This window comes from Lipotes vexillifer, unplaced genomic scaffold, assembly GCF_000442215.2.
Source record: "Lipotes vexillifer unplaced genomic scaffold, Lipotes_vexillifer_v1.1 scaffold213, whole genome shotgun sequence".
Lineage (NCBI taxonomy): Eukaryota > Metazoa > Chordata > Mammalia > Artiodactyla > Lipotidae > Lipotes > Lipotes vexillifer.
The window spans coordinates 1722246-1741501 of NW_006780610.1; the positions used below are offsets into that span (position 1 = coordinate 1722246).

At 44.5% G+C, this 19256-nt stretch overlaps 2 protein-coding genes across 3 annotated transcripts in view; one reads left to right on the plus strand and one right to left on the minus strand.

Annotated features, from left to right (window-relative positions):
• Window positions 1–6029, plus strand: part of PPT1 (palmitoyl-protein thioesterase 1) — a 17090-nt gene extending 11061 nt beyond the window's left edge. The window contains exons 3-6 of one of the 2 annotated variants that reach the window (XM_007453758.1): window positions 1131–1221; window positions 2065–2163; window positions 4313–4384; window positions 5681–6029. In XM_007453758.1, coding sequence (XP_007453820.1) covers window positions 1131–1221; window positions 2065–2163; window positions 4313–4384; window positions 5681–5803 — 385 coding nt within the window. In that variant the 3' untranslated portion in view covers window positions 5804–6029. The remainder of the gene's footprint in view (window positions 1–1130; window positions 1222–2064; window positions 2164–4312; window positions 4385–5680) is intronic. The other variant, XM_007453757.1, reaches the window with a different exon arrangement.
• A 2292-nt stretch (window positions 6030–8321) lies between these two features.
• Window positions 8322–19256, minus strand: part of CAP1 (cyclase associated actin cytoskeleton regulatory protein 1) — an 11871-nt gene continuing 936 nt past the window's right edge. The window contains exons 2-12 of the mRNA XM_007453759.1: window positions 19153–19253; window positions 17397–17474; window positions 15516–15659; window positions 15329–15414; window positions 13309–13414; window positions 11951–12128; window positions 10045–10229; window positions 9740–9863; window positions 9499–9581; window positions 9042–9185; window positions 8322–8405 (exon numbers count right to left, since the gene is read on the minus strand). Of these exons, the coding sequence (XP_007453821.1) occupies window positions 8322–8405; window positions 9042–9185; window positions 9499–9581; window positions 9740–9863; window positions 10045–10229; window positions 11951–12128; window positions 13309–13414; window positions 15329–15414; window positions 15516–15659; window positions 17397–17474; window positions 19153–19253 (1313 nt within the window). The remainder of the gene's footprint in view (window positions 8406–9041; window positions 9186–9498; window positions 9582–9739; window positions 9864–10044; window positions 10230–11950; window positions 12129–13308; window positions 13415–15328; window positions 15415–15515; window positions 15660–17396; window positions 17475–19152; window positions 19254–19256) is intronic.

Consider the following 19256-nt stretch of genomic DNA (forward strand, 5'->3'; position numbering starts at 1 on the left):
AAGAGTGGATTGGAATTATCAAAGAAGTAATATGAGAACACTTCTCAGAACTATGGGACATGAGTTTCCACATCGAAAGGGCTCACCAAGTAGTCAGGGGTGAAAAAAGACCCACATCCAGGTATATTCCTGTGAAGTGTCTGAACACTGCGGGTAAAGAGCAGACCCCCGTGAGGCCACACACTGACTCCCTGGCAGCAAAACTACTCGCTAGAAGGCAGTGGTGCAGTACCTTTGGCTTCTGAGAAGAAATGATTTCCAATGTAGAATTCTCTACTGAACCTGGAAGTAGCAATCAAGTGTGAAGGGAAAATAGACATCTTGAGCCACATGTAAAAAGAAAAGACATGGCCTTCCATATTCTCTCTCTAGCGGGTTGTTGGAGAGGCTTAGTGCTACACTGTCCAGCTGTGTGGCCTTGGATGTCCTTGAGCCTACTTCTCACCTCCAGCACAAGGCTAATTGTGCTTTGCTGCAGGGTTGCTGCGAGGATTAGAGCAGTGGAGTGTGAAGCTCTCAGTGCAGTGCTCAGCTCATAGTTAGTAGGCAGGGTTGGGCTGTGTTGAAAATATTTATTCAACTTTAGCTTTCTCTCTTTCCTTTATTTATAAGTATTGCAGTGGTTGTGTTGTCTCTAAGTTTTAGTCGCACTTAAAAAACTTTGTTCATAATTTAATCAAGTACTGAACTATTACTGTTTGCCAGGCCCCATTGTAAGTCTTGCAGATACAGTGGAGAATAAGACGATTAGGGTAACATGCTCTTGTAAATAAGACATTTAGGGTAACATACTCTGTTTACTTGGGGAAAGGGGGTCTCCAAGTAAACAGATGCACTAGATAACAGTGCTAAGCCCCGTGGCAGAAAGAAACAGGGGGCAGCAATGGACAGTAATGGAGGAGGTGCCTACTTTGGACAGAACGGTCTTTGAAGAAAAGATATTTAAGCTGGGATCTCAACGACGAGAAGGAGCATAGGAGATGCTAAGAAAAAATGGATCAGGCAGAGGGAACAGAAGGCTCTGGTCCTTTGTCCCTTTGAAGTCTCTTGGTGGCCTGTGCACAGGGGCATGCCCCGGGAGTGCTGACCGAAGTGCAGCTTGGTCACCTTTCTTTCTTTTCCTCCCACAGCCTGGTGCAAGCAGAATACTGGCACGACCCCATAAAGGAGGACATATACCGCAACCACAGCATCTTCTTGGCAGATATTAATCAGGAGAGAGTAAGCACCCAACCCAGGCTACCATAGATGTGCATTCATTTTCCTGTTTGGGGCATTATAAACAGATTAGCAGTGACCGTTTATTCAGAATATCCCAGGCAGAATCCAGGAAACAAGAAGTTCTGTTTTTTGGGAGGCGGTGCTTATGCGATTCAGTTTCTTTTAGGGAGGCTGAAATTCATGTGGCTTTTTCTTCCTGTAGGTTCTTCCTCTTTCCTAGTGTTGAATCAGCAGGGTGAGCTCAGTAGGTGCTGGCTGGCTTACATGGAACTTCAGCTGCTGCCTTACTGAGGGAAGCCTTTCTAGTGGATCCTTTTGGGGTCATATTTTCTCAGAAGAGTAATTTACTTAGAAGAGAAACTGCAGAGGGGACTGAGTGTGTCTCAAAGATGAGCATGCTTTGGGAGATTCTGGTAAACTAGATGGCTCAATTTATATTGGGCTTATCTGGAGGTTTAAAACAAACAAACAGAATTTGAAGGGGAGCGGTGGGAATAGAATAGTATAGCAAAACCACTCAGATTTTGTAGTTTCTTATTTTGCCTTGGCTTTCTCTGGCTAGAAGCCTTGAACCTATGTGATGGAGGCCTTTGGAGGGCAGTGACGGATTCATGGTGGCACCAGTATGCCATGGTTGGTGGGAGCATTGTCAGTCAGATAGGATGGTAAGAAAAGGCTGTACCTGGTATATTCTGGGAAGGAAGCTAGAAAAGCAGCCCATACCATGGAGAAGAAACATGGTGGCCCAAGGTCAGGGAGACCAGAGTACTGAAAGGTTTTAATTCCCCAGCTATAACCTGATGGTGGTGTCCCTGAGGTACTTACTGTTCGCCTTTTCTCCAGGGTGTCAATGAGTCCTACAGGAAAAACCTGATGGCCCTGAAGAAGTTTGTGATGGTGAAATTCCTCAACGATTCCATTGTGGACCCTGTGGATTCTGAGGTGAGATGCTGCTTAGGCCACAACATGCCAGGAGACCATCAGAGTAAATGGCATTAAGACACAGCTGCATGACTTCCCTGGTGGTCCAGTGGTTAAGAATCCGCCTTCCAATGCAAGGGACGCGGGTTTGATCCCTGGTCGGGGAACTAAGATCCCACATGCCGCAGGGCAACTAAACCCGCACGCCGCAACTAGAGAGAAGTCTGCACACCGCAAGTACTGAGCCCATGTGCCCTGGAGCCCACATGCCACAACTAGAGAAACCTGCACACCGCAACTAGAGAGAAGCCTGCAATGAAGAGCCCATGTGCCGCAACAAAGACCCAAGTGCCGCTAAACTAAAAAAAGACAAGAAACAAACAAACGAAAAAAGCCCACAGCTGCCTGCTGGGAAAAACTGTCAGTCCCTTTCACCCACCTTTGTGTAGAGCAGGGGTTCTGAGGTCTATGAATGGGACACTGAGGGTTGTAGCCCCCCAACCGCCCCAAATTGTGTGCAAACTTAGTTGACCCTTGAAAAACATGGGGGTTAGGGACGCTGACCCTTCGCACAGGCAAAAATATACATATAACTTATGGTCAGCCCTCAGCATCCACAGTATTGGAAAAAAATCCATGTATAAGTGGACCGGAGCAGTTCAAACCCATGTTGTTCAAGGGTCAACTGTAGTTGCACCCTCTGAGGAAGGGTCTATAATTTTTATCAGATTTTCAGAGATCCGTGATCCAAAAAAGGTTCAGAACTACGAGTCCAAAGTCTATAAATTCCTGAGGTTCACATTCAAGGTCTGCCTTGACCTGTCTTTGACCTGTCTTTCCAACTTAATCTTAACTTCATGACCACTTCATATCCTCTCTCATCAAGCCATACTGTATTACTTGAAATGCCCTGGGCCTGGCATGTGCTTTTTCTTTTGTGTGTCTGTGTTCCTTTGTTCATGCTTTTCAGTCTCTAAAACGCCCTTCTGTGGGCTTCTCCGCCTGACAAGCTTCTATTCAGCTGTCAAGGCCAATCTCAAATGTCACTTCCTCCATCCAGGATGCCACCCCTCTTCCAAGCAGAATTTGCTACCACCCACCTGCTTTTTTTTTTGGTCGCGCCGCACAGCATGCATGATCTTAGTTCTCAGACTAGGGATCGAACCCACGCCCCCTGCAGTGGAAGCGCAGAGTGCTAACCACTGCACCGCCAGGGAATTGCTTTTGCTCCCTCTTTTAAAGAATCATCAGCCTCTGTTCTATCAGCATTCATCACATTGTGTCAGAGCACCAGGGACTAGCAAACTACACCTGTGGGCCAAATCCAGCCTGCCACATGCATTTGTATGGCCCACAAACTAAAAATGGTTTTTATATTTGTAAATGGTAGAAAAAAGTCAAAAGAATATTTGATGATGTGAAAATTACATGCAATTCAAATGTCAATGTCTATAAATAAGGTTTCATTAGAATGCAGCCATATGCATTTCAGAAATATTGCCTGTGGCAGCTTTTGCATTACAATGGCAGCATTTAGTAGCTGCAACCACGTGGCCCTTAAAGCCTAAAATATTTTGTATCTGGTCTTTATGGAAGTTTGCTGACCCCCATGCTGAACAGTTAGTTGTTTCTGTGCATTGGACTAGAGCTTCTTGAAAACAGGGACTGTATACATATTCATCTTTTTTTTTTTTTTTTTTTGTGGTATGTGGGCTTCTCCCGTTGCGGAGCACAGGCTCCGGGCGCGCAGGGTCAGCGGCCGTGGCTCACGGGTCCAGCTGCTCCGCGGCATGTGGGATCTTCCCGGACCGGGGCACGAACCCGTGTCCCCTGCATCGGCAGGCAGACTCTCAACCACTGCGCCACCAGGGAAGCCCCATATTCATCTTTGAATGTTTAGACTTCAGCACAAGGATTTTCACAGAGTAGGTGCTCAATAATTGTAGGAAGCAGCAATTCTGGGGAGTCGGAAAGCTTTTTGGAAGGATTAACTCATACCTCAGGACCCACCCTTAAGAAGAGATGACTCAAGATACGCTGTTTTTCCTCCTTGCTGCAGTGTTAGGGTGTTCGGTTTGTTGGTAGTCTTAGCTACTAGCCAGTCTTCAACCAGTTTGGCAGTATGCGCCATGTGTCTGATCTGACCTCATTTCTTCTCTCTCTCCTGCAGTGGTTTGGATTTTACAGAAGTGGCCAAGCCAAGGAAACCATTCCCTTACAGGAGAGCACCCTGTACACACAGGTAACTGGGGAAGAGAGGCGCAGTCCTTTTCAGCTCCTGCTTCCGCAAGCTGCTAGGTGCTTTGGTGACAGACCTTGTCTTGTACACCCCAGCACAGCAGGTGCTCAAGAGGCGTCTGTCTTGTGTCTGATGTGGACAAGGCTTGTTAGGCTGTTGATTGTTGCACTAGCTTATGAGGCATTGGTTTACCGAAGCCTACATCCTGAAGGTTGAAGGACCTATACGTCATATGTTTTCAGGCATGTACAAGGGACACATCATCTCTGACTCCTTCCTTCTGATAACAAGGTTTAGAACCAGCTTCCTTTGCTGAGGTGTAGTCCACTACAAATCCAAGAAGCCCCCACGCGTGACAGAAACAGAGGGCTGTTACTTTAAAACAATAGATGCGCAAGTCCTGTTTTTAAATCAGGCACTGACACGGGGAGCTCCTCCTGCGGGAGACTGAGGAGCAGAGCAGTGAATTTTGTTCAGCAGTAGGTCCTGTTTCTCAAGCAGAGGTGGCAGCATTTCACCACCTCCAGTTCTGAGGCCTTCCGTACTCTTAAGGCTTTTATCTTGGGACATACTCTCCCCAAAATGCAGAAGTGTTACATCTGAACCACTTGCCTTCTTTCTATTCAAATTCCTCCAAGTAATTTCAGAGGCTAATTGTCATCTCTTGGCTTTTCTCCTGCATCTGGTGCCCCATCTTGGGTGAGGTAAAAGGACGGGGAAGCTAGGATCTGTTAAGAGTTTTGGATATGACAACTAAGAACTTGTCATGAAACTCAAACTGATGGTAGCTACAGCAGAAGCAACATTCTGGCGCCATCATAACTGCTCATCTTCCCACCCATACTTGTTCTTCAGCACGCCAGTTGTGGGTCATGACATGTTCAGCTGCAGGATATGAAAGTGTCTGAGTTTTGTTATCTAAGGGTTGGATCTGTTGTAAGTTATCTAGCTAATGTTCTCCTGTCTTTAGCTCAGCCCCACTTAACTTGACATTTTGAGGCAGTTTTGTCCATGGCTTGCCCACTCATAGGTGGTCCTCCAGAAGCTTTGGGAAACTTTTCAGAAAGCAGAATATAAAACTGTATAGAATAATCTCAATTGCACATACATTTTTAATGCTTAGGAAAAAAACTGGAGGGAAGTATCCTTTTTGGCATTTTCAACAATACACCTAAATTTTAATACTCAAAAGAGAAAAGACTGCATTTTGAGAATATATCTCAAGTTAACTGTCTTTACGATTTCACTATGAAGCTTTTCATTAAGCCTCTTGATTAATTATGGCCTTTCTCTCTGCAGGACCGCCTGGGGCTAAAGGCAATGGACAACGCAGGACAGCTGGTGTTCCTGGCTCTTGAAGGGGACCATCTTCAACTGTCTGAAGCATGGTTTTATGCCCACATCATACCCTTCCTTGAGTGAAACCCTTGTAGTTTGCACCAGAGCTCAGGGAACCCCTCACACTTCCAAACCAGTTCCCTCCACGCCCAAGCCTGAGCTCAGATCCAGCTAGAAACTAATCCTTCTCTTGTCACCGTCTAACATGCCCTGCTTGGAAAGATCCAAGATAGGAATCTTATCCTTTGCCTCATCCTATCAGCATATGGTGTTGAATGCAAGTTTAATTAGCTAATAACCACGGAGATTGTTTTACAACCCTTTGATGTGGTCAGACTGTTTTAGGAATCAGGAGTTTGCCGCAGGTCAGTGGCAGAACTGTGCCCAGGCCCAGAAGAGACTAAACAAACTAAACCAGTGAGATAGAGTCTAAGGCAGATGCCTTTCTCAGGAAAATCTAGCCACATCTCAAACCAAGAGGCCAGTACCCAGACCTAAGGTATTCAATAAATGCTTTCTTAGCTGTGCTGGTGGAGATTTGACCAGTGCTTGGAGAGGTATTGCTTGGCTGATGTGTCCACATAATTTCTTGAGGCTGTTGTCCTCCTCTCTGAGTGTGTTGCTTTCTGTGGTGTCTTAGCTATTAATAGACAAATTCGGGCAGCCCACCATCTTGCCTTGGTAGCACTTTTTTTTTGTCTCCTCAGGTAGTGATGAATTTGTTGCTCTGTCACAAAAGGAGGGAAATAGCACCCAATTGGATTGCTTAAGGGAGGAAGTGTATATATTGCTTAACTTAGATGGGGCGGGGGAGGTTTAAAGAAAAATAGGAGGTAGTTAGTTCTTTCCATTCCATCCTTGATGAACCTGCCCTATCTAAATATGACTAGTGGTGTGGATTCTAGAGTCACTCTATTGCTGGCATTAGCAAAGAATGGGAGGAAAAATGTGAAGAGATCAGGCTAACTTCCATCTCAAAAATTTGAGATTACCGCACACTTCAAACTGATTCTGATGTGTTCTGTGAAAAAGAGTGCTCAAAAAGCTTAGGGAGTATTCCATATCCCTTTTCTCCTCTTGAAGATCAACCCACCTTAGAATATTAAGGACTCTGAAGATTCCTGTTACAGTAAAGAAAACTAACCTTAATCTACCGTTTCATATGCTATTTGAGCATGGACGTCTTAACCCCCAATCCCTTATGCCATGAAAACCTAGCAACACTTTTTGGAAGACTGTTCTGCAGAATGCCAGTTTGCGGAAATGGGTAGCTATACTTGAGGGAAGCACTTTGTTAGTGCTGCAAAGTTTACCCTCTGTGACTTTTCTTTCACCTCTCTCAAGACTTTTCAACTAAGAGGATGAAAGGCAAGAAGTGGGGACACGTGAAAATAATTTTATGAAGTTGTTTAAAATAAAGAGTAGTTTCTTATCCTTGGTGTCATTTTTCTTTTTGAAGTTCTTACATCGCTGTACAGCAAATATCATACATAAATACTAAGCAAGTTTGGTATTAATTTTATTCTATTTTCTGTATAACTTTAAGTACATAAAGGTTCATTTCCGCAGGCCTCAGGAAATGGGTAGAAATCACAGGACAATCTCTCTTCCCACCAAAAAAAGTTGCATATTTTGGTAAAGTGTTTGTCCTAGAGGAAAAACTGAAATTTACATTAGCAATGCTGTGCAAGATTTTTACACAAGACCTAAAACCAGCCTGCAATGGAGATTTTAGTCCTCTGTTCAGATGCCCAGACAGAAGCCAAAAGCTGTTGAGCATGACAGGGCAAAGGAAGCAATGAAGATGGATGATGGGCACCCAGCATGGAAGGAGAAAGAGAAGCCAGATTCCTGGGAATGGTGTGGTTTTCCTTTTTTTTCTCTCTTTTTAAGTCATCTCTGTAGGAAGGTGCTGGGCAGGGGCCCCAGAGAGAGGAAGGGTCCAAGACTCCTTTAGCTGGCCTGGGTGCAGGGCACCACCACAGCAGCTAACACAGGACAACCTACTATCTCAGGTTCGGGCAGATGCAGGATGGAATGCAGAAGAAAAGGAATGCTTACAGGAAATCATTTTGCTTGGAATGCTAGATGGCCAAGCTTCAGCCTTTGGTCCCGTGCAAACCCTTGCCTCACTTGTCAACAGTGAAAATTAGTTTAAGTTAGAAGAACCAACTAGGATCACACCAGCTTCTGCTACCTTCACGTTCATTGTTAGAAAAAGATTAACTTGTGTGAACATTGTGATCTGTTAATTCCTGGGGACTGCTTTATCCTTCCCCAAAGACTATTTGTTGGTCAAATAACCCCAAAGGCTGAAAGCTAAAACACACCTGTCCTGATGTGCAGTTCCTGAAGAATGGACTGGCTGTATGGTTGAGCTGATATGGAAAAGCTGCACCTTCCTGCAGAAGATCAAAGACCTGCTAGCCCCCCCCCAGATCTCAGCCTGAGGTATATTTCAGTGAAGGCAGGTAGCTGTGCTTCTCAAAGCAGAGAAGCAGTTTAAGAGCAGAAAGGTAGAGGAAATCTAAAAAAGAACCATCTTGATACAGATTTATCCCACGGTGTGAGGGAGAGGGCAAAGAACCCAGTGGCACTTCGCTTATCCAGCAATTTCTGTCACTGTGGTGACCAACTTCCGCCCATTCCATACGGTCTTGAACTGCTCAGGGACTGGGAACTCATTCTGCAAATAAAGAAACAACAGGTTTAAACCCAAGCTAGGCAATACCCTGGGGTTAATTAAATCTTAACTTTCTCCCAATGCTTGCTCGCACTAAACTCTGAGAGCAAGTAGGATGTAATGAAAGAGAAACTGAGTCCACCTGAGAAAGCAAGGCTGTGGAACTGGCAGTGCACTAGCAGCGCCACACCTTCTAGACCACCTCCCCCACCGCTGACAGTGAAGCAGCAGCGCAGTGCAGGAACGAGAACAAAGGCTCCAAAGCTAGAACGATGCAGGTTTGAGTCTGTTTCTTACTGTTCACTGATCAGTGACCTTGCAGACTGTTAAACCTACGAGGCGTAGATGGGAATGTGTATGGCTTCATGGCACCAGCTCAACAGGGTGCTGTGATTCAATCCCATTCCTTTTTGACTACGCTGAGCATCTGCTCTGCCTAAGAAAGGCAGAAACCACCCTCCTTTGGGGGGTCTACTTCGTGGGACTGCTTCACGTGTCTGTGCCTGAGGTGTGCACTGCTGGGCTGCACCCACTTGGTGCAGAGTGTCCAGCAGCCGCGTTGGAAGACTTCTCCTCCAACGCAAGTCTTCAGTCCCTTCTGATTTCAGATCATACTACTAAAGAGATCAAGGAACTTACGAAGTCATCGCCTTCTGTAGGAATGAGGACATTCATCTCAGAAGATTTGGCACTGACTATCTCACAATCCAGTGAATTCTTGCTCAGGTAAACGTGGCAGCCATCTGTTTTGTTGATGGAAATGGTTGGCACTTTACCCATTACCTGCAGGGGAAACGAAGAGCACTGAGTCCCAGCAGCCAGGAGAACAAGTTACCTGTGGGAAAAGCTTTCACTGTTTCACGGGATTACATGAAAAACTCACAGGTGTACAAGATACTGGATACTAGGGGCGGGTGACAATGGGTACTGGAAAGAGCTCGTGATAAGGGCCAACTCTTTTCCTGCCACATCCAAAGCAGCTCAGCTTACAGACTCTGTAGAGTCAGATTCCCACCACAGCAACATCTGTGGGTCGCCTGTATCTCTTTCAATTAATTCCTCAGGGACTAAAGGAAGGAGCCAAGTATCAAGTTACCTGAACTTTGACATCCCTACTATTGATTATCTCCACAATGCCCACCACGTCATCGAACACCAGACCGAGTTTCTTACAGTTATCTAGGAGAAGAAAGGGAGCGGGTCAACAGTATAACTTTAAAGGAAAGTACTCGATTTAAGAATTAAGAATTTAAGAATCTCTAGAAATAGGGTAGCTATGGTTCCAGCCCTCTCAAGCTCTAGGACAGAGCCTGCCTAGGTCAACAACAAGAACTCACCTACTGTAATGGAGTTAATTTTGCCCTTGATTTGCAATGTTGAGTTGACACACTTGAATATGTAAGCCACTTGTTTCAGCTCTGTGTCATCTATCACCAGGTTGGAAACATTCTCCTGATTTTCCTGTTAAAGAGATACCCCTTTTAGGAATCTCATCATTAAGCACATGCCACCCCAAAACACAGACTATGCCAAACTTTCATTCTTGCAATCTAAGCCAGAACCCTGTACTCATTTGGCTGTGCTCCGTTTAATCACTTTGTCCCCACTCCTTGTTCCCCCAGTCCTGGCATTTTTAACTCACCACTCTCCACTTCTTGCCCTCCAGTTCAAGTAGAGCTGGCTCCTTCTTTGTGACTGGTTTGGGGGAAGGACTGACTCCTGGTTTAGATGCAGAGAATGGTTTGGGGCCACTTCGTACTGGAGCACTCTGAGCCTTCAAGGCAGGGTTCTTGTGAGTCTTCAAGTCATCAGATACATGTTTCAGGGCTGTAAGAACAACAGCTGCCTTGTTCCTGTCCTTCATACCAGGGCTTTGGGCTGAGGCAATAACCAACTTCTGCTATCAGAAGTTAAACTGATCCTTAAGAAAAAATTCAAAGCCCAAAACCAGAGCCTTTGAGATGTTCTCTCACACACAGCTTTGGAGAAGCACTTTTATAATTTTTCTTCTACCCCAAGATTAAATTATAAAGTTCCAAAAAAAAAAAAAAGTGGAATGTGTGTGTATGGGGGGATGGGTATGTAAAAAGATCTAGAAAGACATACTAAGTATCAGTATATACTCACAAAATACGTACGTAGTTTTTAAAGCAACAGAGGAAGAAAAAGTAGTATGTGATAATAAAGAAAATTTGGTAAAAGGAAAAAAACCCTCACAGCTAACCTATGACCTCCAATCAGTATTAGCATTTGAAACTCCCCTTCCAATAATTTTTCTATTCATAGCTGTTTTTTATTTATATATAAGCATGCACACTGTTAAGAAATTTGGTTTAACCAATTAACACAATAAAAATTTTCTCAAGTTAACCTATGGTTTCTAACAATATCTTTTTTGGGGGCTTCCCTGGTGGCGCAGTGGTTAAGAATCCGCCTGCCAATGCAGGGGACATGGTTTCGAGCCCTGGTCCAGGAAGATCCCACATGCCGCGGAGCAACTAAGCCCATGCGCCACAACTACTGAGTCTGCACTCTAGAGCCCGTGAGCCACAACTACTGAGCCCACATGCCACAACTACTGAAGCCCACGCGTCTAGAGCCCATGCTCCGCAACAAGAGAAGCCACCGCAATGAGAAGCCTGTGCACCGCAACGAAGAGTAGCCCCCACTCGCCCCAACTAGAGAAAGCCTGAGCGCAGCAACGAAGACTCAACACAGCCAAAAATAAGTAAATAAATAAATTTAATAAATAAATAAAAATATCTTTTTTTTTAAGGAAAAACATTCCATAATCACCCTCAACAGGCTGACACATGCCTTGCTTGTGGACACAGCCCAATCTATATAACCAATACTGGCGTTTCAGCTCCACCACTCCTAAACACTGCATGGTTCACTCACTGCAGAAAAAGATTTCATGGCTGCATCGTATTGCGTCAAGAGGAACATACCACAGTTAACCATTTCTCTTACAGTGGGATATACAGGTTGTTACACCATTTTTAGCTACTGTGAACAACAATGTATAAAAGTTGTTCTTTCAGTGTTTTTACAGGTAGATTCCTAGGAGACTGCTGTATAATTTAAACTTCCATCTACTGTGTATAAGGGTGTCTACTTTCTCTACACCAATATCAGGTCATTCTTACGCAAATTTTCCATATGACTAACATACACCCTCTGAGGACGTGAACCACCCCCTCCACGATGACCTCCTGAAGAGACCGCATGGTAACCTGGAAAAAGCTCTGGGGAAAACTGCCGGCACCATGTCTTGGCACAACAGGGTAGGTACTCTGTATATGCCCCTTAATATTAAATCACTTTCCTCTGGGGAGAGAGATTCCCCCAACTATAATGATCCATTTTCAATTTCCATTTGAGCCAGCTCTGCTATCCCTTTAGGCAACCTGAAGGAATGTGACACCCCAAATGAATCTCCCATATACAAACCACGGTTCTGGTTTACAGACTGTCAGGTCTCTAGTTGGTAAGTTCTTGCCAAAACAACTTATTCACCAACTCTTCTTGCCAAAGCATTCACTTACCATGTGTGATGCTCTCCCCCTGATTAATCTGTGCAAACAGTGCTGAGCGTGAAGCAGACTCATCTGAGCCTGAACTGGTGGGGGCTGGTGGGGGAGGTGGGCCTGGTGGCGGGGGAGGAGGACCCGATCCAGCAGAGGGTCCCGACGGCAATCCACTCAGTTCTTTTGCCACAGGCCCCTGGAACAGTAAGTGCAGGTAACACAGTCAGCCTCTCTTCCCCTCTGTACCATCCCCAATAGGGCCCTGCATGTGTCCCAAGATACATGGGGTACCCACTGTGGCCCTTGATGCAATGATTAATGCTCCCTACCCACACCCAACTTGGCTTTATTCCTTCTCACCCTTTCCCAAGGATCCAACTCAACTCCGTTTTTCAACCTTCACATTTTTCCATTGGCCTCTACCTAATTCCAGCTCTGAACCAATAGCTCTAAATACTTACTTAGTGTGTCACTGGTACCTCAGACTCACAAAGTCCAAGACTGATTTCACCATCACACCCATGTCTCTATATTAGTGAGAGATATTATCATCCACGCTTGACCATTCAATCTTCTTTGAGTCTTCCAACCCCCTCAATCTCATTAAATCAGTTTATTACCTTGGTTATATCTCATTCTTTTTTGTAGCAGCCCCTAGCGCCATGAGCACTTCCGTAGTCTAAGCATAAGCCCTTACCCCTAACCTATATACTAAGACTCTTTTAAGGACAAATAGGATCATTATCACTCTCTTGCTCAAATACCTCTGACAGTTACTTATCACCTATTATAAAGTCTAAAAGTCTCAACTACCTTCCTTTCCAGCCTTTCCTCCTAAATATGTGACTCTCTCTCCTTATTGAAGCCAGATGACCAATCTCTACACTTACTCTGCATTTACTTTGTTTAAGCTTTGCTGTTTACTAGTATTCCCATTTCTCCCACTTCTGTCCTATACCTGAAAAGTCTGAGTATACCTCTTCAAAGTACAGTCTCTCCCAGTGAGAATCATTCTTCTCTTCTTCATACTCTGTATTGTGTACCTTTATTATAGCACTTAGCTTGGTGATTTGAAGTGGGGTTTCGTATCTGTATTTTTAAGCTTCTTGAGGGTTGGCACAGTGTAACTCATTCATCTATCTCTCCTTCCAGCCCAATCATTGTCCCTGACCCATGTTTACTGACGCTGAATAGAACTGACTATTCCTTCTCTGACCCTTGCTTTCTTTACTCTTTTTCCCCTTTCCTTCTCTCCTTTTTCTTTCTACCCTCCACTGAGAAGACTAACATTCCTTCTTAAGACCTTGGTAGTGCTAAAGTCTAAGAAACCTGCAGATCCAGTCCTGGTGCGATGAAGGGAGGGGAGGAGCACTCACCGTTTTGCTCCAGGCCAGGCCAGTGGCATGGAACTCCTTAATGTAAGCCTGCAGCTCTGTCCATATACTCAAGTAAGCTTTGACCCAGTCCACATGCTTCTTATCCCTGGGAGAATTAAAGAAGAACTCATCACAGGCAGTCAGGGTACATTACAATAGTGATTCCAGATTCCCTCCTATCTGTGAACTCACATCCTCTTGCCTGTGGCGTTTCTTAGGCTCTGCTCAACGGCGTAACTGAGCTTTCCTTCTTTTTTTGAACCTATTCTCTTACCCTAATTAGACCAAAGTCCATATGGATAGGGACTCCAGATTATATCTTTCTATCTCTTAGAGCAGTATTCCTCAAACATTTTTTAAAAGTAGCAAAACCACTATTTCAAAGTAGACCTTAGGCAGAACCTAATATACAAAACTGATAAAAGCAAACATTCCGTGCATGAAGCCATGGTAGAGAGGTCTCTCGAGCATCACTGTGGATCTCTAGGACTCCAAGAAACTCAACTGCCTTATAGCATAATGCCTTATGTCAAAAGTATGCCCTCCTCCTAAGAAATTAAAAATAAAAACTTCTGTTAGGAGGAAATAATCAGTATTAAATTATAGAAACAGCACTGCACTATAGTTCAAGTCTCCTCTCTCTCTCTAATTTAAAAAAAAAATTAAAAAAAACTTTTTTGGCTGCGTTTGGGTCTTCATTGCTGCGCGTGGGCTATCTCTAGTAGTGGTGAGTGGGAGGCTACTCTTCGTTGCAGTGCGTGGGCTTCTCATTGCGGTGGCTTCTCTTGTTGCAGACCGCCAGCTCTAGGCCCATGGGCTTCAGTAGTTGTGGCACGCGGGCTCAGTAGTTGTGGCTCGTGGGCTCTAGAGCACAGGCTCGGTAGTTGTGGTGCACGGGCTTAGCTGCTCTGCGGCATGTGGGATCTTCCCCAACCAGGGATCAAACCTGTGTCCCCTCCACTGGCAGGTGGATTCTTAACCACTGCGCCACCAGGGAAGTCTTCCTCTCTTCTTATACGTTATTAGCTGGAAGAGATTATGATTATTTATCATAAAGCCTAATTTCCTCAACTGTAAATTGCAGAGTATATGGTGGAGTATAATGAAAACACTGTGATGCTTAATCCCAGGTTACTGGAAGGATCAAGGAGCGGCCTGGTGTTCTGGGACATTTTTCACCCACATGAAGGCTTATTCCTTCACAGATGTTGGATAACTGATGATGGACAGAAGAAAGGAAGGGTTTGGAGAGTTATGCAGCTAAGTAATAGCTGCCTGCAGTCACTCCAGCTCAAAACCAGCAATGGAGAAGTAGACACTGGTGGCCACGTGTGGTTGGACGTACAATGACTCCCCTTGTGCAATACCTGCAGTGGTCAGGCAGCCTTCATCTCACTTTACCTGACCATGTGAATAGTCAGGGTAATTTTCTAGTAAATCTTACTGAATCTTTTGCAACTGGGCCAGTTAGAAGTTTTCAACAAAAGAACAAAATCTTGACCACACAGGCAAATAAAAGGGCATTAGACCATTTTACCTCCTAAACCTGGAAGGGTAAGGATGAGAAGACTCAAAAGTCCTCTACAGGGCTTCCCTGGTGGTGCAGTGGTTGAGAGTCCGTCTGCCGATGCAGGGGACACAGGTTTGTGCCCCGGTCCGGGAAGACCCCACATGCCGCGGAGCGGCTGGGCCCGTGAGCCATGGCCGCTGAGCCTGCGCGTGTGGAGCCTGTGCTCCGCAACGGGAGAGGCCACAACAGTGAGAGGCCCGCGTACCACAAAAAAAAAAAAAAAAAGTCCTCTACAAACCCTGGAGAAAAAGCAGAAGAGGAAACAGAAACACTTCCTGCTTGCAAATACAGTTTCTATGAGCCAATATCTATCAAACTTTCCAAAAAGCAGCCCTGAGATAAGAGAACAAACACAGCAGCCAAAGGCAGTCTTAACTTAACGCAAAGCACTACTCCAGCAAGTAACCAGCTGGATTTGTCCTTTACCCCTTGAAGACAGGCTGGACTTACACATCTTTGTACTCCTTGAGGACTCGGTTTGTATAAAACATGGCAGCATCATTCATTTCCTTCACATAGGGACCAGGCTTGGGAGCCTAGAAAAAGAGAAGCTGTCAGTGACTTGGGGCCTCTCCAGCCATATCTCCTTGCCTCTTTCAATCTGTCCCTTCCCTCCCACGGAAGCTGTGCCGCTCACCATAGCCACCCAGCCCAGGGCCTGGATACTTTCGCTGACACCTGACAGGTGATTGAACAACTTGCTGCCTCGGTTCTTCTCCCGAAAGGTTATCACTTCTTGGATCTGCTCGGAGATGGGTGCCAACAAATCGGAAAGCTTATTCTAGAAAAAGATGCAAGAAAAGACTGAGGTTAGTGTATTTTTATAGAAGCCTTTATGTTGCTCAACTCCGATCCTCAAGGCAAGAATTCTTCACGAACTACAACAAGCATGCAAATAAACTCTGTATTTATCTTGCAAAGACTCACATGGCTACAGTACTGCTCATCATCTCACTCTCCTTAGACAGTTCTAACTACCCAGGCTGGATTTTGTGGTTCTTCATGATCAGGACCCATACTCCAGCTGTACCACAAAATTCTACCATTTCTGCCACTTGCCTATTTTCTGTCCCACTAACAGGAGACACTAGTTCATTTCTGGGCTCCTCTCTTTCCATCTATCCGTGTGCTCCTCTGCGTCATGAGGGACAGCACTCCACCAACCACACCGGCCTCCTACAGCATCTATCGTCAGCATAACCAATTCTGGCACCTTATCACACACCAGCACAATTTATTAATGGACCCATGTAAACATGCTTTTCTTTGTCATTGACTCTTCAAAGACAAGGGCTTTGTCTTAGCCCTCTTTTATAAACCGTATAGTCCTCAACACGTTGCTAGCCATAGAGCAGCTGCTGAGAGGAGATCTGTTGAATCAAATGCAATTAGAGGGCTTGGCACTTGAGCGGACAGCTTAGCAAAACGGATGAATCTTGTGTTTCTGTGTTTTCATCTGAAGCTTGGTTTCCTGAACATCTAATTTCTCAGATCTTAGCATGAGAACAGTCTAAAGCAGGAGTCGGCAAACTTTCTGTAAAGAGCCAGACTGTAAATATTTCTGGCTTTGCAGGCCATACGGTCTCTGTTGCTATTTTTCAACTCTGCCGTTGTAGTGCACAAAGCAGCAACAGACAATACTTAAAAGAATGGACATGGCTGTGTTCCCAAAAAAACTTCATTTAAAATAGGTGTCAGGCCAGATTTGGCCTGCAGACTACAGTCTGCCAATCCTCGATCTAAAGCAAGGGAAAGATAATAATGTCTCAGCTGCCTGACTTGTTGTGGAAAGTGTGGGCTTGGAAAAAAGGTTTAGACAAAATGCTTTAACTATTCGAGACAGATTAAAAATTAGACTCTAACATATTTAACATTATCTTACGCTATTTTTACATTATTTAGGCATGCCAAGAAGGGTTCACAGGTTTTAATACAGCATTAGTAGGAAGACTTATTTTATTAGCCTTCTGCCTAGGAAAGCCAAATGCAAAAAGAAGAAATGAAACAAAACTAAAATGTTTGGCTCTGAGAAAAATCTAAATTTTCTCTAATTTATTTTCATACTTGGTGGCAGCATAAAATCTTGAGGTAGGAATAAAGTTAAAGAGAGATGCCTAACCACTGAAGGGTGAGGGGAGAAGCAGTACTTTAGGAGTTTCAGGATGTCCCCAGCAGCCTTACTAAGCCCACCCATAGTAGAGCAAGAGAACCACTCTCTCGGTCCCAAAGGGCATAAGGGACAATATGATGAATTTGGGCTAAGAATGTCTATTGAGAGAAGCAGCAAAGTCCCAGGGATAACTACAGTCCTAAGTAAAATGACAGAAAAAAAGCCATTAGAGCCCAATAAATATATACTCAATGGCACATTCCCATAGTGGCGCTTAAAATCTGGCTCTCCCTCTGGGACTTGGTGTGAACATACATGAGCCTAGTAGTTCTATCTTAGCATGTTGTGATAGCTTAGCAAAAGCTCTCAACCTGTCCTGTGCATCAAACCAACTAGTAATGAACTTACGCCTGCTGGCTGCTGGCATTGAGAGGCTGTAACCAAGAGCGCTCGCTCCAACTTCAGACCCGTGTGGACCATCTCCGCCTGGAAAGGAGAGGAAAGGAGAAGAATCAGCTATCAATGACACTTTACAACTGGAGAGGTCCTGGTAAGAATAACCTGAAACCTCCACTTCCATGTACTCTGGTAGCAACCCAGGCACTTCATGCTGATTTCTTCAAGTACTCCTGATTCTTGGGACTGATGGCAGACTAATATATCATTGTTCCTGCTGGAACTAATCAGGGATATAATCCAGAGTTGGAAATGAAGATAATTGGGGCTAGCTTTCGATGAAGTCAAGTCAGCAACTGAACATGCAGTGCGATATGAAGTGCACTGAAAATCCCTCTTACCTCTCATCACCTCCCCTACCCTCTCAAATCTGTTCTCAAGAACTAGAGGTAAGAGTTAAAGCAAAAACCTAAATTTATGCCTCAAATTCTCAAGGTATTTACTCCTTTGTGTTAAAGCTATTTTTCAAATATTGGACCATGACCTATCACAGGTAATTAAATCAACTTTGTGACCCCATAACCTGCACTTTATTAAGTGAAGGAGAATAGAACAATGAGTGCAATACAACAACTGGAAATTATTTCCAAAAAAAAAAAGTGCAACACAAGTAGCATAATGTGAAACTTATATCTTAGCTACAAATATGCATTTCTTTCTTTCTTTTTCTTTCTTTTTTTGGCTGTGCTGTGCGGCATGCGGGATCTTAGTTCCCCAACCAGGGATCGAACTCATGCCCCCTGCAGTGGAAGTGCAGTGTCTTAACCACTGGACCACCAGGGAAGTCCCACAAATATGTATTTCTTACTGAAGGTCATGACCAAGAGTTTAAGAAACATGAGGCTATAAGCACTACAAATACAAAAATTCAAATTGAAGTCATATATTTTTTCTGGATTTGTATTTTTAAAATATAAAAGTAAAAAAATATATATAAAAGTGATACGTTTTAAAACCTTTTCAAATGTGACCTACTGTATAAAGTAAAAATGCAAGCCCCACACTCCTATCTAAGTCCCAGTCCCACTCTCTAGAGTTAACACCATTGCCAACAGATGGTATATAAGAGGCTCCAAATAGCTCTTCCAAAGATCAAGCAACCAGTTTTGCTGACGGGTCAGGAAGATCCTAAACATGGTTCTTGCTGACAAAGGATCACTTAGAAGACTAGCAGGAGGATTCTGGGTCTCAGAGAGAGACAGAGTAGGGGCGGGGGTGACAACGTGGGTAGCAGCACATGAAGGGAGGCTGGTGGAGAGGCACCTGTCATTGCCTACTTCACTGTGGGCTTACTGTGGGCTAAATGTGAAAATAACTCACATTAGCATAGCTTTAGCATAAGTACCATGCTTAGTTTTATAAATGCTAAGTCATGATGATGACTCCTTTCAATAAGCCACCCCAGGCTTGGTTATATAACACACTGGGATCAGACTGGTAGCATGTTCTCACTACAAAGATGAACTAAGCCACATTTTATGCACCAAGCAAACTATCTGTATAAAAGAAGCCCATGCGGAATATGTGATAAAAGCAGGGAGCCTGGAAAAACCTGAGGAAATGTTCCAGTGCGTGGACTGAGTTCCTCAGTGCAGGTAGAAGAGAAGGAGCCAGGAGACTCTCAAGGGGCTCTTCACCCAAGAATGAGTAGGATCTGAAGAAAGCCACCAGTCCTTAAAAGAGGGAAAAAGGGGCCAAACCTCCTTACATGCTTCTGCACATCTCCCCCAATCTCTTTACTGATCTTGAGGTACTCTGCCACAGGACCGGCCAAGAGTGAGTCAAATGCTTGCACATATGGAGTCATTCCTG